The 25309-nt window shown below is 39.9% G+C and overlaps 1 protein-coding gene across 3 annotated transcripts in view; it reads right to left on the bottom strand.

The window, feature by feature from the left end:
- The window catches only part of JAG2 (jagged canonical Notch ligand 2), a 69362-nt gene that overhangs the window by 26848 nt on the left and 17205 nt on the right, over positions 1-25309 (bottom strand). For all 3 annotated transcript variants that reach the window (XM_057376604.1, XM_057376605.1, XM_057376606.1), the window contains exons 3-5: positions 15856-15910; positions 8701-8955; positions 7682-7742 (exon numbers count right to left, since the gene is read on the bottom strand). In XM_057376604.1, coding sequence (XP_057232587.1) covers positions 7682-7742; positions 8701-8955; positions 15856-15910 — 371 coding nt within the window. The remainder of the gene's footprint in view (positions 1-7681; positions 7743-8700; positions 8956-15855; positions 15911-25309) is intronic.

The following is a 25309-nucleotide window of genomic DNA, read 5'->3' as shown; positions in this document are numbered from 1 at the left end:
AAATGCAACTGCGTAGACAAAAAACACTGCTGTCATTGAGAAGCAGATAAAGCCACAATAATTCAGCTCAGTGGGGCTTCAAACAGCTAAATTTCAGGATAAGAAAAAAAAGGTCTTTTTGTAGTAAATCTTAGCGTGTTTGAAGTAGTAAATTTAGCATCAGGGAATCCTACAAAAGCAACCACTACACACAGTTCAAAGGTACATATGTGCATAGAAGCAGAGGGAATTGGGAAAAAAGAGAAAGAAACAGAACATTTGGGGGTTTTAWCTTTCCTGGGGCCATTCAAAAACTAAACATATTAAGTCAAATAAAACAGATTTTTCTATGGAACTATGCTTTCCTTATGTTCTCCTGAAAGAATTATAATTAAGGAAAAAGCTGACAGTGGCTCTTGCTTTCCTTGGAGGAGGGTTGTGTTACAATTATTCAGTGAGAGCCAGGTTGAAACTCAGCATTTCCAAATCAGATGGAACAAGCTGTTCAAAAGAACCCATGTTCCTGGATGCAAACAGGTCCACTAGWGTGAGGAAAAGGTCCTGAGCAATCTGGTCTAACTAGACCTCCTTGGGAAAAGCAGTGGGACAAGATGAGCCTGGAAATGTTGTCCAGACTCCATGATTTAATGTCAAATCCTACAGTGGCAGTTATAGAAGTGATGTGGAAAGGTGGAGAGATGTCCCCAGACCCTGATGGTCTGTGAACCACAGCCCCTCAGCATCCTGCATGATTAACTCCTCCTTATCCAAAATTATGCCTCTGCCAACAGCAGAAAGTCAGGGTGCTCCCAATGATCAGCTTCAACTCAGCTCTTTYGTATTATCTTCACACATGGTTTGTTCTCCTAGTTCAATCACTTATTAGAGAGTCCTGATGCTCCTGTGCAGAGAGGTCAGCTGATAAACTTCACAYTGCACATCTCATCCAGTCACTGACCTGTGCTGGTTAACCTTACAAGCCTTGCAATACATGAGAATGAGAGGAAACCTAAATAAATTCTGCTTTACACCCACTTAYAGAGCTTTGTCAGCACTTCATGCATAAATACACCTAAATCACTGAAGTGAAGTCTATTTCTGAAGTCTATGCCAGAATATGGGACCTAAAAATAAATTTAAGAAATCTTAGGGAGGATGCAGGCAATGTGGTATAAACCTTTAAATATCACAGGTTACACCTTGCTGATATATGGCACATCCTGCAAAGACTGAAGAGAATATCACTGTGATGTATTTATACCCCTTTTTTGTAAGCAGACTTTTTGGAGGGAGCTTCTCCCAATCATGTTTCAAGTGGAAGCTGGGGCCAAAAACACTCCACACAGGAAAACAAAGCAAAACAGTGACATTAAGAGCAGAAGCAAAATGCATCATTCGGGGTGGGGGAGAAATGACCCTCTTAAATAGAAAACCACTAAATTTTCTAGTGACGTGAACAGGATGGTGCTGCATAGGCCAGAACAATAGCTTTATATTAGTTATTTACTTAAAATAACCATAAGAAAGTCTGTTTAAACTTTCAGGAGATTACTTGTTGCACAGCAGGCAGCAATATTGTCCAGCTGTTAGATCCAACAATTCTGAGCACCTGGATTAACTGTGAATAAGTGGTAAAGCACTCATTCACTAATACTTGTCACAGAAACACTTTGCCCACATTCCTATCTTCAAAACAGGCAAGACAATTTTGTGAATAGCAAAGGAAAACATGCTCCATTAATGAACTCAAATAATTTAATTACCTGAAAGCCATTATCTTTTCCTCCCACCCCCAGCATTCTTATCACACCAAAAGATACAAACCTTTCCCTACAAACTTTTTTCTACTCTAATAAAGGAAGTTATTGAAACCTAACAGTCTCATTCCAGTCCTGTGTATAGTTTCGAGAACAAGTTAAAAGAGGGGATGATTCCAAAGTTTTTAGCCAGAAGATTGCTCAGTTAACTTACATAAGTGGCTGTACGGGTGTGCCTGTATTTGCATTAGTTCACACCAGGAACATGCTTTTTGTGTGAACTGCCTGATCATTCCTGTGTGTTAGTTCACATCACGGAGCTGTTCTGGAACAAAGAAATTGGATTCTTCTCAGGTTAAACCAAGGTAACGCAAGACAGTGTGTGCCAGGAGCACAGCTTGTGTGTTCCAGCTGCAAACAGGCATTCAGTCCACAAGAACAGACTGGAGTCTCTAACATTTAAAGCCCTGAAGTGTTTGGAGTACAGATATTGGGTTCTCCATGCTGCTTTGATCTGCTGTTCTAGTTCAGCTGCACTCCCTAYGCAGTTGTAGACACAAGTTCAAGCACTACATGCTTTTACTTCCTGCACAGCCACTCACATCTCYTGGGTGCAGATCCACCTTTGGGATACATTCCATGCCTTCCTACCTGCTCACAAGCAAGGGAATGCAGTGTGTGCCTCAGTTCCTTGACCAATAAAGAAAGAAAACATGGGACTCTTTGCCTAACTTAACGTGCCTGCCTGTGAAACGCTTGCCAACATTCCCTAAGGGCTCATCACCAGGACATAAAAACAATAATGGCATACTGGTTGTAACAACAGGCAACAGAACTTAACATGATGGGATTTTAAGGATTTTCCAAGATCTTTGAAACCTGAAGCTGTGATAGGATATCTTACACTGAAGAGGAGACAGGAGATGTTCCAGTCCTGGTACCAAGTGCACTCCTGCAGGGCCAAACAGAAGCCTCCTGCTCTTTAGGGACCTTACATAGGCCAGTGTTGCAGGAACTGAAGCAGTCAGATGCCAGAGCCACTAAACACACTGCCCAAACAAGGCTTTTTTTCTAGTTTACTGCAGAGCACTCTATGAGATTCATTACAATTCCATTCTGGAATAGCTGTGGAAGATCCCCACCTCTTACTTTCTCTCAGCTTTTAGAAGTGGGATTTTTTTTTTTTTTTTTACTGTTTTTTTTTTTTTTTTTTTTTCTATGACTTTTCGCTATTCCTCTAGACTTTCAACTACAACCTGTTTTGAGAAACCTCACCAGATCACCTTGTACTCAAGAACAAATTTACAAGAATCCAGCTGCTGGGCTTTTATTGTTTTTTTGTTTTGTTTTTTAAAAAAAAAAGTTTAGGCACAGTTCCCCAGCACTGATATTAAACATGTTATCCACCCAACTGTCACAAAATCACAAATGAGACAACAGTGATATTGGATAGCTTCTGAAAAGCCCAAGATTTAMCAAAGACTCTCTAGAACACTGTTATACCCCAATATGCCAGGTAGTTGTGGCTCATTTTGCAACTCTACCTTTTGTTCTTGCATCTGTCTACAGAAAGTACTGAATAAAAGTTGAGGAGGATCTGGCCCTTAAAGCAACAGACAAAGGGAGCAAAACCACTTGGGAGATGCCCACAGCCCTTGCAAGGGGAATACCAGGACTACAGAAGGCATGACACAGGACAGAAAGCTAGAGGAAACTTATTCAATGGAAGAAAGATAAAGGTACATGATTAAACAAAACAACAACAACAAAAAAATCACCCAAACTGTAAAATAGTTTCAAATTAATTCAAAAATATAGTTTCAAATTAATTCTGGAAATAAGTCAGGTCAAAGCCCACAAACCTTAATTTATTTTAAAGGGTTCTTTTAAAAAAATATACTTGCTTTGTTCACCTTGCAAAGAACTCAGAGTGCGATTAACAAGCCCATTTATAATTCAYTGCAGTTAGTCGGCACATTCCAAAGAAATTTTTGTTTTACTTGCAGAAAATTAGACTGGCATTTCCCAGGGCAACACCTAGCTCTTACCATGGCTCCAGAATATAAGCTAAGCAGTTTTAGAGATTTGAATTCTTTTGCTTTGCTTTAGATGAGAAACAAATATTCAAAGGCAATGGGGAAAGTAGAAAGACTTCTGCAAATACCATCATCCTGGCAGGACTATGACAATGTAGGCCAGATATGAGGCAGATCTGGACCACAACCAAAGCCATACCACTCTGGGTAACAAGGAAGTGAAAGATTGAGCTGTTAAGCCTAGTGACAGTTTATGAGTGGTACCAAACATACCCAGGTCAGCAGTTTTAATCAAGGAAGGAGACTGTCACTTGTGGTTTCTCTATATTCAACTTTGCTAATTTCGTAAGGCCATTTGAACCCAAGCCAGATATGAGCCATTAGATCAAGCTTCATTCTCCTCTAGACAGCTTAATGGAATTCAACAAAGTACTTCAAATGATGTAAAAACATACAAAAAGCACCAACATCATGGCTCTGCAATGTTGTGTCTTTGATAATTCATCTTACTACTTTGGCCTGGTGAAATCAATAAAAACAGACCATTTACTCTGCTACTACAGACCAATGTTTATTGTCTTTCCTATGCACTGTGGATAAAGACTGGTTTGCTTCCTCCTTAAGATGATGGCATTTTTCCATCSTTGCAACACTCAGCTAAGTGGCTTTTGCTTTCCTCAAGGATGTATTTTTTCCTCATTATTCAGGAAATTTTTATTTCTTGCTGAATTGCCTCCACCATGACAAAAACCCACCACCTGGACCTGGCTACACCACAAAATAATTTCCTACATTGAGTCACTTTGAGACATCTGGTCATCCCTACTTATTTTCCATTCTGATGGAAATTCAGTAGAAGACAGGGAAAACCATATCAACACTGTAATTTTCTCAAAGCAAATGGGTGCACAAACTTGGCCAACAGATGATGCACATCCAGAGCCAGTGACATATCCTATATTAACAGTCTGAGGTCATTTAGGTATTCTGATTTTAGTGTAACTTTTAATCTAACAACAGGTCTAAATTACACTGGAACATAAAAAACGGAGGGTAGATCTCTACCTGAGACCTTGGCTGAAGTCTTGGAGTCCTTGTTTAAGTTACTTCCATGTTCATGCAAGATGGAGATGGAAACCATTTTCCAGCTTTTCCATTTACAAATGCTACTGCAAATTTTGGCAATTAAATAGCTTTTGGCACCAGCAGGTTCCCAAMTGCCTCACACCCATATTTTTTCTCACATTTTCATTTTCTTTCTGAATTAAAAAAGGACATTGTTTTCACCTGTTAAATTACAGTGGCAGCTGTCCARAAACCAGGATGAAGGAATCTAGATTAAAATTCAATAGCACCAAACATAGCAGTTTCTTTTAAATAACAGCTTCCTTTGTACTGCTGAAGATAAAGGTCAGGTCTGTAAGCCTTGTTTATTTTTAGGCCAACATCATTTTTCTACTGAAAGTATTATCCATTTTGGTTAAAAGCAACATTTCCAATACAGTCTAATAACTGTGACAGAATACAATTTAAAGACAGCTGTGTGAACATGCTCAAGCTAACAAATCAGCATTAAAGAGGTAGCTAAGAACTTTCTGCAATACTACAAACAGTGGCCACATAGAAAGGCTATTGTTCTCCTTCAGCTTGCTGATCATGGATTTGACTTGAGCAGACAGGAATCAGAAAACAAACTAAAYAGCACACAATCCACTATTCCTTCCCTCCAGTTCTTTCTTTGAGGTGAGAGAATTCGCCCATCAAAACAGAAGATACCTGGACAGAGTCTTTCAACAGACTCAGGGTTATTTTTGTGAGCTCAGTTTAGCTGGACAGGTTTCAAGGGAACCCCTGGACTTACAACACCAGATCCTTCTACACATCAGCTCCAGGCTGCAAGGAGAGGTTTCACTTCTCTGAGCCCACCTACTCAGGCACCTTGAAAAAGTTAACAGGCACCTTGAAAAAGTTAACAGCCCCCAGCCCCCTCAGCTTCCAAGGCTGGGGGCTATTAACTTTTTTTGTAATATTTCCTTCTTGAAACCTCCCTCCTCCTCCTCTCCAGCTTCTGCCTTCTCAGATACAGCTGGCATCACAGAGAAATGCAAGTCAAACATGAAACTGCACCAACCCCTCTCACATGCCCACCCCCACACAAAAAAAACCACCCAATCAACCAAAAGTATTGCTTTGTATTTGCTTAAATATGTTTCTTCTACAATTGAGTCAAAGACTTCCTGCTTTCAAAAACCAACTATTCACAGACTCCTAGGATGCTACTTTGAAACCGAAGGACTCTAGAAACCTTTACATGAATCAAAACTCATTAAAACAGACTCTCAAGAGGAACAAATGGATTCTTGGAAGGCTCAAGGGAAGGAGTGTTTCTTCCTCAGGCAGAAATGATACTGGCCCAGCTCTCAACCACAATCTCTGCTTGTAACAAAAACATGCCCAACAGCAGTAGGGGCATCCTCTACTTGAAATCACAYGGAAGAACTTTAGTGATATGGAAAGATCACAAATAACTTCATATACAAATATTCTTTCCTACACAAAAAGGAAGCTTTCATCTAAAGATCTGCCTTGAAAAAAATCTTTTAAAGGAAGYTTTATAGTTTGAGAAGTGAAACCACACACAAACTGAAGCACTGCACTTCAGATTAACAGTTTTCAGTCAGATCAGAGAACTACAACACAACAAACCTTCCAAGAAGCGTATCTGATGGAAGTTTCAGGGCTGTAAGAAACCACTCTGTGGTGCAATGATTTAAGGCTAATTTTGTTATCTGCCATCCTCCCCTGTTAAAAACATGAGGCTCTGCAGCAGGATGGGACTTGTCTGCATGTSACCTGCCACAGCTCACACACTGCAACCTCAACCCCAGCTCAGCTCTAAGCCCAGCAAAGCTGAATTACCTACATCCTATTTCTGGCACTTCTGTGGCCATTGTAGAAGTCAGAAAGATGAAGCCAAATTGCCTTGAACTGTCGCAGCTTGCCACAAAGTGGTATTTGACAGCTCTCAGGGGTTCTGGCAGCCACAGTTCGGTTTCACATCATTTCAATCAAGCAGGTTTAATGCAGCTCATGAAGGAACTACTGCGTGAATCTACCCTTACAATGATGCACATCACTCTGACCACAAATAAACTCAACAATTCACACAGGATCCCAAACTTGCAAGTAGACCTGTCCCATTTCTTCAACAGACAGGGTAAAAATAACACCCATTTCCCCTTGACCTACTACATTGAATGCCTGAACCTTTACAGGAAAACAATCAACTGCCCTTGTTATCACAGTCTACTTAAGCTGCATCAAGAAGTTAAGGGAACATTTCACTCTGTTTCTCATTTTTAGGAACCAAAAAAATTTACCTGAGGTAGAAAGTTTAGGTTGGGCTTGCTACTTCATCTACATCATTACCAAAACCTGTTTTTTCTTGGAAGAGCAAAATTTACTAYATTTTGGTGATCAAAATATACATTGAGTGTTCTAGGACTGTGAGCATTTCCTCATCTAACAGTCCAAAGAGCAAGCTGCCCTTTTCAGTGGGGGAAACAAATACAAAGAGATTAAAACTCCTAAAGATTTTTAAAATAATAATAGTAGAAGTAGTAATAATAATAAATTTGTCTAATTTGATAAAGGCACAGTTTTAAACTACATGAAACAAATCTGTTCAGTCCTATACAGGCAAAAAATAGAATAACATCACAAAGCAGTTTAGARTATATGCAGTTCTTACACATGACATCTACTTCAAATCCATTTCCATCCATGTTCTTGTACAGAATTTTTCCATTTTAAAGCAGACTTTTTAAAAGTAGCAACATACATGAAAGACACTGGAGAGATCAGAGCTCCTAAAAATAAAAAAAAGGATACTCAAGCATGCAGACTTACTTGCATTCCCCAGGTACACTGCAACCCCCATGGAGCAAATTACATCCTTGTTTACACACAGCTGTAGACAAAAAAGATTTGGGCATTAGTTTGGGCAGCCAGGTGTCCATTAGTAGAGCAGAAACCTGGAGCTGTTCAGGTAGGGCTCCTGTCATTTAACCTGCCTGTTGTTCATGCAAAGCAGATTGTCTTTTGCCATGTTCCGAAACTTRTTGTTGCCACCAGAAGCTATTTCACAAAACACAGCACCATTACAGCCAAAAAGCTTTGCACCAAGAGTGTCAGCACTGAAACATTTATGAAATACAGTTTTTTTTAAACCTGGTATAAGACTAGTATTATGCTGGAAATCACAAACTTTAAGCAATACATGACCTTGAGTAAGCACTAAAAATGGTCTCTCCTCTATCATTAACAAGCTTTTTACTGAAAAGGAACAAAAAACAAAACCAAGAAGCCCTCAGCAGAGAAGAAGATTATGTCAAATAATTTTAGCACTAATTACTTACTSAAGGCAAAATGCAGAAAGATTTGATTGAGTGGTACATTAAAAGAGATGACTACACTTGAATTTCTGTTCCCATTAAGAGCTATCAAAAAGCTTTCAGCTTTGCACCCTTTACACTTAAAACTTTTTCATTTGCAGTGTTRGGAGGGCATTTTTACAGGATTAAAGTCTAGAGTATTAGTGATGATATCACTTCAATAAAATCTTATATTAACAGATGTAATACATCACTTTGCTTTGAAGAACACCACCACTGAATGGAGACAATTAGTCAAAAAAATGTTTCCCTGTTTTGAATACTTACCTTGTTTAGGTGTGTTCGCAGCATGCACCAGAAGCAACAATGTATCCTGTGTCCCACTCTTCAAGGGATGTTTTATTTAAAGATTTGTGTTTAAAGGATGTGCTAAAAAGTACTATGCTACAGCACTGCTGCCGTGGAAATACCTACATCAGTTTACACCTATTCTGTGTGCACCAGGGCTAATCCCAAACAAAAGAAACATCCTACCTTGTTTACATTCTTCTCCCATCCAACCTTCCATGCAGGCTTTGTTTCCATTTTGGTCACACGTGTAGTGACCAACAAAGTCATCTCGAGGGCCGCAGAACTTGTTGCACAGAGCGCTGTAGTAATTCTCGTCACACTTCACCCTGATCTGCACCTCAAAGTGGGCAACGGGACCATTGATTTGTAGGGTCTTCCATCGATCTTCAGGGTTGATCATGCCAGCATGTGCCACTCGTTCTATCAACAGGTTCTCACCTTTTTGGAAAGAAAGGTAAATTCAGTGGGGGGTTAAAGTTTGACAGCACACAAGGGCTTGTGGAACCCAGTCAGAAGTACACAACTGGTTAAGAGAAAACCAAGGRAAGAAAATGTTAGGATGATAAAGATCTACTGTATAACTGAATTTTCCTTTGCCTTGCAAAGTTCATTACAGGAAGGCCAATTTAAAAATTGTCCCAAAGGAAATATCAAAAAGCCCTGGAACATAATCCATAGGAAATAGCATATTTTTCAAGGCAGCCAAACATACCACACCCACATGCTGACAACTAGCAGCTTTATCTTGATCTGAGGCTCTTCTTGCCTCCTTTTTGTTCTTATAAAATTGCAAAATCTGCATAATCTCGTGGCTAAGATAAAGTTCTCTACTGYGAGTTTGAATTTAAAAATAAAGCCAAACACAAGATATTCAATCTGCTACAAAATTACTGAGCACTAGTGAATGCTCTAGTAGGCTTGCATTATTTACATAAACTGGCTTGCTTTTACTTTATGAAACTAAAATAAAAGAAAAACATCTTTAATAACCACTCCATAGATAGTATTTGACATTTTGAGAAGGAATAAACAAGTGAACCCAGGATTGTCAAGGGCCATTCTCAGCTCTGTATCCTGCTTATCCTCACCCCCAGTGAAAYTGCAGATAACTGTGATCCCTGCTGCAGCACACTCTATGAGCATCCTGCCCTGCCCCCATGGAAAGCAGCAGCTCTGCCACTGCCAGGCTCCACTCACTGAGGCCAAACATGCACCAAGCGCTACCTGTCCCAAGGGACAAGAGGATTCTAGRCTGTAAAATCATGGAAAACGCCAGCACAAAGTATTTCCATTTATATGAATATCCATTTTGGATCTTTGTTCAGGTAATTCTTTGTATAGAAGCTTCAGGGAGATAAGTATAGTCAGTACAATGAAATTCTGCAGTTGCTTCAGCGAATATTGACAATAAGTAAAGCTCAGCAGGGTGTAAAAGCAGACTGTGAGTAACCCCAGTGACAGGAGTTTTCTGATGGTTTCACCATTCAAATCKGGTGCCATCCTACTGTATAGTTTTTCTAGGTGATTTTAATTTGCATCTGGAACTMCAAGCACTATTTAAGGATGAGAAAAAGGTACAGAAGCTTCATTTGCACATCTTAATTTCATGCCCATTTATGAAATAGCTATAATATCACCAGCTCAGAGSTTCAGCATCCATTTTCTTTAAATAAAGGTTCTGTAAAATACATGTTAGAAGAAATTAATAACCAAAAACTTGCACAMAGCAAGAGGCTGAAATGGTACTGAGATAAAGCCTGAAATTGAGATTATTAATAATATGAAACACATCAAGCTGGTAATAAACAATACTAAGCTATGACCTTCAGCAAATGCRTTTTACCTACCCAGTTGCTTTCTAGAACTCATTAACCTAATCTGTTTAGAAAACAAAACCCAAGGAGTGACTGTTTCTCGACTAGCAAGTTATTGACCATTTAGAAGTGTACCTCTTACCAAAGTATCATTTTCTCCTCAGCGTGTTAAAGGACTAAAGTGACAATTCTCGGTCMGCCAACATTAAAGGAAAAGTTACAGAAGTATCAGATTCTACAAAGTATTTTGCTCTCTTGACATCTTTTTCCAAGCTTGTTTCTATAAAAATGTTTCCCCTCGAAATGAAAGAATACTAAACTTAAAAAGAACACATTTTAACCAAGCATTGAAAGGTACTCCAGTTATGAAGACCTCACAGTATCTCTCTGCTTTTTTATTAGAAGTAGTATTGCCACGTACAGGCGATAAATTATGCTTGCTTGGACTAGACTGCATTAAACATTTCACAGCCAGCCAGAACACACTGAAGACTATCCCTCATTTTTAACTCCCTCATTCCCATCTGTGAGCTCCTCTGTCATCCAGCAGCACACGGTCAGTAGCAGAGAGGACAAGAAATGTGCAAGGTAAGATGCAGGCAGCTTTTTCTATTTTTAATTAACAGGATATTTCTCACACCAGCCACCAYTAAAAGTTCAATGATTAGATAGAATCACAGATTTGCTTAGGTTGAAAAAGACCTTTAAGATTGTCAAGGTTCAACCACTAACCCAGCATTGCCAAGGCCAYCACTAAACCATGCCCCCAACTGTCACATCTACATGCCTTCTCAATATCTCCAGGGATGGTGRCTCCACCACTTCCCCYGGCAGATTTCAGCATCCTTTTTATAATCTAATTTTCCTCCAATGACTATTGATCTGAAAAACTAAAGGAGAACATGCTGAATCACTGGATGCTCAAGCAATTTTGAACAAATAGCAAATCCACATTACAGAGCTGCTTTCCTGCTATAAGCAATCTAGGCTCCCCATAAACAGCAGCAGCCMCTGCTATAAAAGTGTTTCCTCCAAGTGCATCAGATGGACTGAAGAACAAGTCCTGAGATTAAAGGAGTGGCTTATTCAATAAAACCCTTATCAGGCATCTTCAGGCTGATTGAGATTCATCAGACCCAGTTAAACAACTGGAACAAGCATTACAGCTACTGCAAATATACCTATGCAGAATAGACCTCTCRATAGCAGGGGTCGAGAACAGAGAAAATAACCCAAGAGTGCTCCTTTTATCTTTTTGAACACTCTATCTTCACAAGCTCCTCTGAAAACAAACATATTCAGAGTCTTAAGGGTTTTTCTTCAAGCTTGTATCAGTACAAGTAGGGCTTAACAGCCTAAATAAGCAAGACAAATAATTTGCCCTGAGCCACAAAAAAGCATCAGGGAAGCCATTTAGTTTCTAATACTAAATTCTTAAGTACCAGAGTAAGTATGAGAGCTCTGTTTAACTTCAAACTTAACAGTGATCCTAGGCAGAAGGTGCATCTTCCAGAGAGATCTGTAAACACAGGGAGGAACGTGTTTGTCAAGGTTTCTCCTTCCTCCCCCACAATACCAAAGTCTCTGAAGATATTCAGTCTCTCTCATCTTTCTAATGAGACAAGTTTGCTCCCTTTGCCACAGCAGTTCACCTTAGGGACTAACAGACTCACTACTTTTGGACCTCAGTAAGGTAATTKGTCGGGTTATTGGTCAAAAAAGCATCATTCATTATTCAAACTTAGACATACACACAGCCYCTAAGCTATTTCTGTAAATAACAGGTTTTCTACAAGCCTCTCTAGAAAAGCAGATAGCTAAAAACGAGACGATGGCTAAAAGGCAGCTCTTTAATTAATGTTCCCAGAGCATCTAGTTTTTGGAAGCATCTGATTTTTGGAAGGGAAAGTCTTCTCTGAAGAGTGTTTAACTGTGCAATACACAAATAAGAACACTGCCCATCAGCACCCTGACCCTTAGCAGAGGTCAGACATTTCCAAAAAGCCAAACAGAGCTGTACAAAAGGGGATGCTGGTAGTTGTTTGTAAGGGAACACACCAGGCTATCACATGAACTTCATCTCCAAAGGAGCAGGAAGTGCCCATCTCAGGCAGCACATTCTCTTCAGCTTTTTTCTCAGCACTCCTTTCAAAAACCTAAACACAGATTAYTCTCCTACGCATTAATGGGAAGGAAGCAGATAATCACTGCACCCCTGCAGCAGACTGATTGAAATGGAAAGTTACTTCACATGCGAAGATGCCAGCGTGCTTTGTCACAGCAGGGCTGGGCTGGGCACTGCCAAGACCTCTGCTGTACAGCTGAAGGCTGCCAARTCAAATGACTTACCTGGAAAGTGGAACTGCTGTGACAGATGACAGCAAACAGGCCCTTTTCAGTGACTTTGTATCTAAGCCAGTTTCCTCTCCCCCTCTTCCACCCTCCCAAAGCAAACAAGTGGTAACTCTACACTGCCACAAGCTTACCCCCGAGCCAGCCCTGCTGCAGAAGAGGAGAAAGGCGTAGCTCAGGAATCAGGGTCTGAAGGATCCTCTTAGAATTTGTGCTTTGAGGGAAGTACAGGGGAACATTTGCCMTGGCAGACTTGCTCTTGAGATGATATTTCACAGATCAGCTCTGAGTTCCCTTGCCTTGCTTTCACTGAGTGTAAGAACACAGGATACTTGGACACAGAGAGARGGGAGGATGACAAATGTTGTAGAACAAGTTGTTCACTGGAAGCCCCTCTTTCTAGGCTTTTCTCTTTTTTTTTGTTTGTTTGCTTGTTGTCTTGTTTGGGTTTTGTTGTTTATTTTTGTTGTTGTAATTGCTTTGGCTTTCTTTTGGTTGGGGAGGGCTGTTTTGTTTTGGATGGGTTTTTTTTGGGTTGTGTTGGTTTTTAATATCCACTTGAGAGATCAAACTGGAGCACAGAACCTACATTTAACTTTCAGCCTTACTCATCCCCATTAAAGGAAAGCAAAACCTGACTCTAGAACTAATTAATCAGCTTATAAACAGACTCTGGCAATTACTTTGATTAATCTTTCTTACRGTAGCAACAGCAGATACATGTAACCTGATCCCCAGATCAGCACAGCGCTCTGGACTGATAGGGAGTTAAGCTTTCCACAGACATTCACTTCACCCCTCCAGGATCGGATATTGTTTGTCTTTTCTCTGGAGGAGTTGCTGTATTCYCTTTCCTCTTCTCTAACATGTGAATTTCTACTGATCTCTGCCTGTTTGGCAGTTCAGTGGTGCTTGCAAAAATACAAGTGAAGAGTCTTCACATCTTGACAAATTCACAAGGCAAAACCTACTGGAGGACTCACTGCCAAGATCACTCAAAAAAAGAAAAAAAAATCCTTCAGCATTAAGCAGCTCTTCCCAGGAATGSTATGTGCAAGTCTAACTTGAAGCATGGCAAAGCAACACTACAGAATCAGTAAACAGACTGCAGAAACATTTAACCAAGACAAGCATTCAGCCAGTCTTCTGCCAAATTACAGGCCAAGACAGCCTTGCTAAATTCACCTGACAAGCCTTCTAGGTTTCAGACGCAATACAACTTAACAGTACCTCTCTCAGGCAGCCTAAATTAAAGGGAAGTTCACTTTCCATCAGCAGTTTCTCATGAGAGCTGAACTGTAATCTGACACTTATACAGACTCCCACAGTTCATAGAAACTGTTAAATTCAGGAGATGGCACACAGGGCCTCCAGAAGACACACTATATCCTGTTGGCCTGAAGTTCAGGGGAAAAAAAAGCATAATATGAATGAAAGTAAAGAGATTTGTTAGAGCATGTTAAACTAAAAAGCACAACAAAGACTTCACACAAGCCTGAGGTGACTGTCCTCTTATCAAACATATTTCAAAGAAACCTGGGTTTAAGCCACASATTAGAAAAAGATTCTACAAATTCTAAGAAACAAACAAAAAGTTACAAGAAATTTACTAAGAAGCTAATTTAAAAATTAAATCCAGCACTCAAATGCATACAGATGATTTGCAGGATAGGCTGGCTCTTCACATTCACACCCTTCTACACCATCTCATGAGCTGATTTGCCCTCTGTAAGCAGGGCATGAATATTCCAGTATTTACTGTGCTAGCTGTCCCTGGATAAACTATTCCCAAGCTGGGAACCATTTAAATTAATTAACAACACATAGTACTTTTTTAACAAAGCATTCAAGAGGACTCCCCCAATCTGTAACTATGCAGGGTAACTAAACACTCAAGATTCAGGCTTACTCTGCTCAGCACACAAGATCTCATTTTGAATACAATGCCCAGCTCTGGGAGTGCCATTCAAGAAAGCCGTGGACAAACTCAGCTGAAGGGTTGCAGCAACATTAATATCAGAGATGTGAAGGAAGCACAGCCAACAGAAAAAGACTGAAGAAGCTGCTAAACAAGACAAAATAAGTTTAAGTCTGACAGAAGAAGAGTTCAGGAACAAACTGCAAACTCATCATTACTATTGTCTATCATTAGAGACAGAGTATGTTAGGAAAATCTAAGTTAGGAACATGTAAGTGGGACTGATCCCAATCTTCAAGAAGAAGGACTTTGAAAATCTAACATAGCCTTAATATTAATTCTGCTTTGCCAAGTTTTTATGTTTGATGCATTTTGATGTGATCAGCGAAGCAGCAGAGGATGGAATCAATAATTAGAAACTGATGGTGATTTGGGACATATATAAACTCTTTGCTGTCTTAATGTTCAAACACTTACCTTCTTCTGCATTGACCCCAACCAAAATGAAATAGCCCATCAATAACCACAATGAGGTTCACTTTATTCTTGCAGTCAGAAGCACTGGTTATTTTAAGATGTATTTGTAAACCACTTGCAAAGAGTAAGTCCAAGGTGGAATTCTATTTTAGCAGCATTATGGCAATCAACATCTTTACATGATTTTGAAGTATTTAAACAATAATCTTCCTTTTGCTTCAGATCAATAACCCTGCTTCGACACTGAGTATTAGCATTTATAGACTGAAAAGGCAATGTAAGTTCTAGTACTTCAGGAGAAACRGAGAAGAGATCATACCATGATTTAGAACATTTTCATCAAAAACATGAAGTATGGTTTCCTTATGGGRTGCAAGAATGTTTACTTGTTCACCTGATCATGGGAATTTTTGCACAGCATGGTCACAGCCAGACTGAGGAGAATTTGAATTATCTACAGATAATCTTCCTTTTTTTTTTAAGGCCTACTGTGATTTGTAAACATATTTTAGAGCTAATTATGAAGAATCATGTGTTAATTACACCCTTGATTTACGATTGTCCATTCTTTTTCCTATATAACAATTGTTTTTCACAGTTCCTAACCCAGCACTCACTGTTCGTTTTTTCTACATGACCTTTCCTTAGATAACATGCTTTCCTAGAGCTGATTTGTAGGGATGGCTGATTGCAGCAGGATACAAGTTTCCCCCTCCCCAGTTTACACACATACAGCAYAGAATAAGTACAAACTCCAAGCTTCACATAAATACTCACCAGCTTTTGTATCATTATCCCAATCCCACGCTTCTAATATTAATGTGAATGATCTCTGAAAAGAAATGAGACACCAATTAGACAGTAATAAAAAACTGCTGCTATAACCAGACGAACTGATTTGAAATAAGCAAATATTACTGCTACAAAAAAGCCAGCTGAAAGCATTAAAAAWTTCACTTCTCTGTTGTCATGTGAAAGCCCTTGAAGGTATCTTCTCAAAAGCATCAAATATAAAAGCATTAAAAATTGTGGGACAAGCCATGCTAACAGTAAAACAAAAACATTACCCCCCACACATCAAGAACTCAATTATTATTATTCTCCTCCCACTGCATCTAATTCTCAGCTTTTCTTAGGCACAGAAATCCTTTTCAGAAACAGCCCTAAAAGGTTTAAACTAAATGAGATTCTGAACCTTGGGAAACAGTTGGGATATTTAAGACTTAAGCAAACAGGACCACCTTCCCTAAAAATGAATGAGATTCATCTTTTAGGAAGCATATGAAAGATAAGTCTATAACAGGTCTGTTCTACAGTAAAACATATCTAAAGAAGAAACGCACAATTCACCCTGCAGCTATCAAAAATTTAGATTTCTTTCTCATGAAAACGTTGTATGAAAAATAGACATACAAAACACAGAGCAGAAACAATTATTACAGCAAGCACACCTGGTACTGTATTTTCCCCYGAGGAAAGAAAAACCCCATTATTTCAGACAGTTTTAAAATGATTTAGAAAAACTTGAAGGCTTTACTTCACTAAATCAAGGCTTCAAGCACTTTTCTTGCTTTATGATCAAATATGTAGGATAGATGTTGACATTCAAATACTAAACTTATTTAGGAAAAAGGTTACCTTATGCATACAGGTAATTTTTACCTGTTTTGAGTTTAACAAGGATAGCTGCMAAACCATTCTGCTTTGATAGTTTCCAACTGCTCCAAGTAACATTAAGATCCTCACATACATTCAAAATCAAGGAAAAACCATCAAGAACAGAAAAGAGCTATTGCACCACTATCCTAAAACCCTTCTACACACATACAACTTCCTGCAGAGCCAAGCCCTGATGTGTGCAGAATTCACAGCTTAATGACCTATAAATTCACATGGATATGGGGTCATTCAGCCCAAGAAATTGCAAAGATGCTCTTTGGTAGAAGATCATGTAAGAATTCAGCCATCTTTCACAGGATTGTGAGGACTATTTTACTGTAAAAATCAAGAGATGTGTGTTGTTTATTTTGAGATAGCTCCTTAYGTGCTTTATACACCCCTCAATTCCACACCAAGGAGGGTTGATCCCTACATTAAGTGAAACCCCTCCATTTTAGAACAGCAGTACCATTAAGATCAGTGCAGCACCCTAAGTGGAAGGGCTCTGAGATGTCTTACATGGCTCCAGCAGAGATCATTCTACTCAAAAATGCAYTTAACTGAGTATTTTTCTATTGCTYAGTTACATTAACATACAAACCACAGCTCAGCCTTTGAAAACAAGCCTTTCTTCTGTACTTTCAGCTTCAGACATTGACTAGGGAAAATGATTTTACATCATTGAAACAGAAATCAGTTCAGTGGTGACTATTTAGACTGCACTCAAGAAAGGAAGGGAAAAGGGAGCTCAGCAGTGACCACACTGGACAGAGGCATACTTGAGTTTGTACTGCCCTTGGCAGAGGATAGCTGAGAGAGATCAGCTGAGAAAGAAAAAGGCCTCTACCTCTGAGGTGTGACAAAACAGCACAGCTCACAACTCCACACAATTTCTGAAGACAAATATTAGTGAAGCATTTTAGTAGCTTCACCCTCCAACTCTCCTGCCCCCAGTCTCAGCACTCAGGGAAGCAGGATAGGATTCTACTGTACTTGGAAAACACTTCCTAAATGCTACCTGAAAAAAAACCAAACAGCATACATTGAATAGTTGAGAAAATAAATTCTATATATTACTTCCCTAACATCATCTTCTGGCAAATGCAAGTCCCCTTATTTTGCATCAAAATTATTAACTAATCTAGGCAGAATTTTTCAAATCAGTGCAAGATCCAAAGCCCTGTTATCCACCTCTTCCACTTTTAACTGCTTAGCCTCTAAAATATCCCTAAGCYTTCCTGTATTCCTCTGATTTATATCAGAAGTACAGACCAGTGCTCAAGTGATTCCAGATTTCCATTTACTTATTTCATGTGTTGGCCCCTGCAACTGCAAATTGGCTGTTGCATCTCACTGGTCCATAAAAGGCAAAAAAAAATTAAGCTGGACTTATTGTCTTAGCAAACAGAGCAGTCATCTATGCCTTCCCATCACACCATTTGAAAGCAGATTTGTACCCTTACTCAGGATGCTAAGGAATTTTTGCAGGTAGAGAGAGTTCCATGCAATGCACTGTTCCAGCATGATCACGTTGGACAGTGTGAATAGGGATGAAAAGGCCTTCTACCCATTTTAAGATGCTTAAAATAAGGAATCCCACAGCTCTGGCAGCAAATCTCATGGTTTAAGTGGCATAGTCTTTGGAGCAGAAAATCTTGCTTTACAATCTTGTGAAAACTTAATAGAATRTTATAAGCAACTCTGACTCTGGTGCATGGCTGCTGCTCCAAAAATGTGGCAGAGCCCACCCAGCTCACGCTGCCTCCTCGTGGCTTCGCAAGCCCCAGGTCCCACAGTGTGGCCTGGTCTCCAGCATTTGCCTTCACCMTCCTCCCACTGGCAACCATCAAGAACCACGAGCCCAACTATAAAAAGTTTAAAGAACCTACAAAACACACTAAGACACACACTGTTAAATCCTTTCACTTCCCTGCGCCTACTTAAGGATGAACAGGCTGGCACTGGGCTGTTCCCACATGAACAAGCAGATGGAGTGTAACCTTTCAGGAAGGCTTGCACTCACCCTCGTAGGAGATTAGAGATGTTAATCAAATGGCATTAAACAGCATTGATAGACAAATGTGTATTTACTGGACCATCACTTTCAGCTGGGACAGCTCTCAGTTGTGCAACTTCCTGYTCTCCAGTCACCCTCCAAAAACCCCAACAGACACAGCAAGAATGCAACTATAAAACAGATTTTTATGACTATTTTATCTCTAGAGAAGACAGTTAAGGTTACCAACCCAGTTTGTCACCCTTTCTCATCTCCAGCTGGTCAATAACTTCAAAGAGAGATTCCTCATTGTGGAAGCACAATGAAGAACTACATTATAACTACTACACCTCAAATGAGATAACTGGTCCTCAACCCATTGGTTCAAAAAAAAAACAGTCTTGCCCACTACCACATGTACCAAGTCTTGCACTAGATCTGCTTACATCTGAATGTTGCACTTCACTTTAAAATGACAGCTGAAAACTTACAAAAAAAGCATCTGTGTTACTAAATATGTTCATAGCATACTGCACTGAGAGCTTCCCAGTTATGGCTCAATTATCAGAAACATGTCTGGCTATCAAAATTATTTACTAGTRGAAATTTTAACATGGTCACAGGCAGACCTGGAAATTTTAACATCTGTACAGTCACCCAGAGCATAACCTTACCCAATACCAGAATAAGATCTATACTGTGAGTAACACTAATAGATATAAATTTTTAAGGATATTTTCAGCTTCGTAATGGCCATACTTATTTTATGAAAGCATTTGCACTCTTCTATAGAAAGTCTAACACAGACTACCCAACATCTACTAATACCAGCAGCAAGTAACTCATCTATAGCAGAGACATTGACACCAGACATCTTTCTTAAATTGTGCCCACAGAAAACAACAACAGAACTTGCATTAATTCAGCTCTTGTCCAGAACCTAAGGACTACCCATGCAGCAAGTCTTTAACACCCTCACATCATCCAGCAATATCTTGGCTCTTTGATGTACCTTTGTTTTGAACAGATTAGCTTAAAACCTATATAAGAACATGTTCTCCACAGACTGTTAATATGAATATAAGTGTGTCCAAGTTCATGCATAATTCTAACAGAAAACACTACAAAAGTATCCTAAGAATGCCCCAAAAGCATGAGTCTTGTGCRTAACGCACACAAACACCACCAGAGMAGCCTCTCTAACCTGCACACAACTCCTGCTCTAAGCTGGTGGAACAGCAGGACATGCATGCGCCAATCTGTTCTGATATATACAAAAAGCTTTGTAAAGAAATATCTCTTGTTCATTTCAACCAGAACTAGCAAAATATTTAGCAAATATTTTTAACGTGACCATGGTATAGATTGGAGGGGGAGGAGATGGGGGTGAAATTCATCACTGAAAATGGGCTTGATTCTACTCCCTTTGGTGTAAGGGTTTATTTTCTGGAAAGAATTAAACACACAGTAGCGTTAGTGCTCATCAAATCAAAACTCAGGATGGTAAAGGCAACGAGTCAGAAGAGCATCAGCACACTTCTGCAGAAGAGCACAGATTATGCAAGAACCACTTCGTAGGAGTTAACTAAACAGATATGCCAAGTAGCTTGGAAAGATACAAATTAAGTCTGTTTATCCTGGGGATGCTGCCTCAGTTGTGTTTTTTTTCTCAGGATTTTTGTTGACACAAGCAACTTCAAAGCATTATTTCCACTGTTTACAYTAAACAAAACACTCCCCATACTATCCCAGCGACCTCCTTTCTGGGGAGGGGGGAAACAAGACCTGTAATATTGGTTCGGCATTGCYTTTTCATGAACTATTACTATTACCTTGATATCTGGACATCAACATTCAAAAGGTAGGATTTTTTTTTTTTTTGGCAAACAAGTCAGATCAGACTTTTGATCCCATCTCAGAGAGATGACCAATCTGGTGACAGCACTTTCAGTCAGGAATAGAATTTATATTCTCCAAGTCACAGTCTAAAAAATGCAAAAGGTGAAGGTTGAGCTGAAATCAATACTTAAAAGTTTTCCACATCAGTAACATTCTATTGTGAGTTTTCTGCTAAAAGACAAAAAAAAAAAAATTACTAATTTCACATGAATAAAAGGACAGACTGGATTTTCTACAAGAAAAAATATTTTAAGAATTAGCTACAAAGTAGAAAAAAGTGTGGCTCCTAAACATTCCCAAGCACAACCTATCTTCCTATTCCACAGTCACACAGGAAATGCAGTATCTCAACACCAAATGCTGTTTCTTTTCAAACCTCAATCAAGCACAGGAATGATTTGTACTCAGACATTTCAAATGTCCAAACACTGGATAGCATATCACTAGTCTTACTGAAGGTTAATTTTTGTAACTTCTGGAACAGCCATCACCAGCATTTCTTGCAGCCAAGTCCAGTCTGGATCAGCACTGTCAATTCTAATACTTGCTCTCCAAAGGAACTTTGAGTCAAGTGAGCCAAACACAGGTCTGGGGGCTTGCCCTCTCCTTTTTTTGTTTCAGTACTTCTCCCCCTCCCCCAGGCAGCCTGCTTGCCATGGAAAAAGCTGACTTCAAGGCAAGCAAATTCCATTTCCTTCCCCAGGAACTCTGCAGCGAGTTTGTACAACTTCCTCATGAACAACCCAGAGGTGCAAAGTGAATAAGGAAGAAATTAACAAAGATCCTGGGAAGATCCAGGACTCATTGTCAATACAGGTTTAAGGGCAGACAGACAGTCTGCAGATTTATCTKTTAGAAACAGACATTATAAAGTCATATTAGGGAGCTTTACTGAAGGARTAAATCACCCCCATTTGGGGGAAACATGGGGGCTGGGAGTAAGGACAGGGTAGTGGGCTTTTTTTTGAAACTGGAAAGATCTTTCAGCCACTTGCATGCAAGAAGCTGGTCTGCTGAATTCAGAGACCATCCACCACACAAAATCATAAAGATGCCCATCCTCTAAATCCTGATTTTTCATTTAAGGAGCAAGCATTGTGAGTCSCAAACAAAAGCCTTCCCTTTAGAAACCAGGGCCAAGCAATCCCATTTTTTCAGGAGTGGAAGGCTGGGTTAGACTACTGCAAACATCAGCAGCAGATAGCAGAAAGCAGTTGAGCAAGTTGAAGTTTTCTATTTGAGAGCAATTACAGCAGTTATACTCCTCTTGGCCCAGTCACAAAAGCAGGATGATGTTTACAAACTCTGGAGCCCCACTGTTGTGTGAGGGGAGCTCTTTATGGATTAGCCCCACCTGACAATCTTCAGGAAGTCTGCAGAACCAGGGAGGGGTGAGAGGGGCTATTTTTGCCATGGTTAACAGACAACAGGCTGGTATCTCCACCTACATGAGCCTGAACACTCATTCCACTCCCCCACCAAACTAAGCAAAACCTAAGCTGGAGGGGTGTGTATGTGTGTGTGTGTGCATATGGGGGTGGCTGAGGGAATTCTGGACTATTAAGATAATTTCAATGYAAAAAGAGCACAAATAAAAACAACAGGTGAATAAGACTCACTCCTGCAGTTAATATATCAAATTTAACACTCAGGTAAGAGAGACTCCAGGCAAAGAAAAATATCCAGCAACTAGGTGGAAGAATCCTACCAACTAGCTGCATGTATCTGAAAGACAAAAGAGCTTGAAGGAGGAGCTCAGAGGGGTATTACAACACCTATTTGGCASTGCCTGGTGTTTTGGGAAACAGGAGCACAGTGTGCTTCTCTCCAGGGTGATCAAACTCTCAGGACCCTGGCATACCTTACCAGAGAATACATGCATAGTAATTCCTTCATTTCCCTTCCATTTCAGGTGAAAGTTTGAAGGTACTCTGATTCTGCTGCAGTGGCAGAATGCAGCTGAAGTTTCTCAGTGTGAAGGGGTTTTTATATGTCACGGGACAGCAAATATTTCAGCTGTGGAGTTCTTCACATCATCTCAAGTCACATACTAGCTTTAGAAATGCCTGTAGAAACAGTGACCCATTTTTACAAGGGCCCAAGATGTCATGACAGACTAAAGCTCCTCATGGCAGGATGTTAATACATCCTCAGACCACATAAAAGCAAAGTGACAGATCTCTGGAGATCCATCTACATGTGAGAAGCTAAACCATGGGAATAAAGACCCCACAAGCTTCCTGCAACTTAGCACCCTAGGCAGAAACTCCAAGCAAATCTCAGCCCAGTCAACCTTGTGACAAATGGCAAGTCAGAGATGGCACATTTGGTTCAGCAATGGCCCTGACCTCTGAGCACCCTGTCAGACAGCTGCTGCAGCCAGGGCAGCACCACYCCTGAGGAAAAAGGAAACTGCACCCCAGTTCCACCTTCCACAGTGCCAAGAGAAAGCYGTTAGCTTCTCATTTAAAAACACTGCAGGAGATGTGACCAGGCAGCAGTCAGGTCAGGAGCTCATCTGAAGAACAGCTCTGCTGGCCACTCTCAGCTAACTAAAGGGGCATTAAAGGTTCTAGAAGAGCCCCTCCCTGTTTCAAAGCAGTGCCTTGTACCATCACACACATAGCAGTAATGCTAGTCCAAGGGAGCAAAGCAGTGCTTGCCTCTGCTTTTTATAGCTGTCTGCTATGCATCCCCACCCCATCCATCCCCCTTCCCCTGATTCCGGCATGTGCACATCTCTGCTGTGCTCAGGAAGATTAAGTTCCAACTGTGAAGTCCCAGCTGCCAACTGTGGCTGTTTAAATTCTGAACCAACACTGTAGGATTAACTTCCAAATCATCTGTTTTCCATGTATTTCCAGACAACTTCCAGAAAAATAGAAGAAGCATCAGTGAAAATTCAGTTACTCAAGTACAAGGACTCCCATGACAACTTGCCTCTCTCGAGATTTTCCTCTCTCCAGATTCTCCAAGAAATGAGAATATCAATGTTTAATACGAATCCATGCCATAAACTGTCGGTTTTCTTGAACTACTTCTATTTTACTGCAAATGCCTTCTGCCTGTGCCATTTCTAGGCACCTCCTCTGTGACACAAGTCTCGACAAAAGTATTGGCTTATAAAACTAATCAATAGGAGAKATTATTTTTTCCCTGACTGAATAAGCAAGTTTAATGCTTATGAAAAAAATAATCGATTTCATCTTAGATGAATGACCAGTAACGTTACTGCAGTTACTAGAACAAGTGACATTCTATGTAGTCTTTAAACACCTTCTTAGTCTTATTCTTTTCTCCTTCCATGGCATCTTTCAGAATTCTTTGTACCAACTATCATAATAAGATTACAGTGTTGCAAATCTCATTTTAACTTCCAACCCTGTTAAATGTAAACTAATTTTCAGAGGGCCCCTCATAAACAAAGTCACAGGTATCATTAGCACAGGGTTATCTGTGCAAATCTGTATTGATAAGCAAGGTTTCACTAAATACATCTTTTGACTTGCCAGTTCCACAACCAGCAACTCCTTCAATCCACCAAAACCATCTTGTTTCTTCCAGCCAAGCGAGTTCCCTTCACAAACTCAACACAAGTTGATCACAGTAACAGATCTGCCTCCCACTCTCACCCATGTCTTGATTACTTAATATTCACAAGTCAGTTGAAAAGAGTACCCTGGATAGGAAAACAAGTCAGAGAAAAACAAAAATCCTCCAGAAGGGGGGCTTGTAGAAGTCAAAGGTTCAGAGAAATGCAAGAAGGAGGAACAAAGAATCAAATGATTTCCACGAGAAAAATGAAAGAGTTGGGCAAAACTCCTCAGCCTGGAAGAGACAACAGGAGTATGTGACAGAAGCCTAAATTCTTCAAAAGGCCCTGGGATGGGTCAGGAATAGATCATCTGTTCCATGGTCTTGACAGGAACTAAAAAGGTATGAAAGTAAGTCAGCAAGAAATGAAGTCAGAGAAGATGGCACTTTAGGCAGAATTTGGCAAAATGCTACACAGGTGGCCCAAAGGCAAAGTGGTTTTCAGAGTTTTGGGGGTCCAAGGCTAGACTGGCACAAACACTTTTGKAGAGACCAACCACAGCTATTTCCAGAGGCTCCCAGGTAGAAAACAAAGCTAGGGAAAATGAAAAGTATTTTTCTATATTCTTGCACTTAATCTCCAATGAATATTTGTTTACATTCCCTGAACTCTAGTTCCAGTACAGGTGTGGTTCTAAAGCAAGTATTTCACTTCTTCTGATGGTTCACATTAAAAAACTAGAAAATGCTAAAAAAAAAAACAAAAAAACAAAAAACAATTACACTTTGGAGTCTTTCACACCTGCCTGAGCCATTACCCTCTATACCTGGGTAATCAAAATTGTTACCAATGAGTATTTGAGGGGAAAAAAGGAAGCCAGGAAAAATAAAGCACAATTCTGAGATACAATTATAAATCTGATTTAGAACTCCTCTTTGAAAACCATGACAGAAGAAGCCATAATTGAAAAATCAAATCCAAATTCTCCTTTCTGCAATACTGAAATGTCACATGAAATAGAAGAAATGCAAAAATTAACCAACCCATACCTGCCGTTCAGTCAGGTACCTGTTGCAGTAAATGCAACAAATGCTATTCAGAAAAAAAGACAAGCTAAAGCTACTAACTGGGAGATCTTATAA

Source organism: Malurus melanocephalus, unplaced genomic scaffold, assembly GCF_030028575.1.
Source record: "Malurus melanocephalus ecotype Western Australia unplaced genomic scaffold, MMel_1.1 scaffold_283, whole genome shotgun sequence".
Classification (NCBI taxonomy): domain Eukaryota; kingdom Metazoa; phylum Chordata; class Aves; order Passeriformes; family Maluridae; genus Malurus; species Malurus melanocephalus.
Note: the sequence above shows the minus strand (reverse complement) of the source record. Positions and strands in the feature narration are given on the sequence as shown.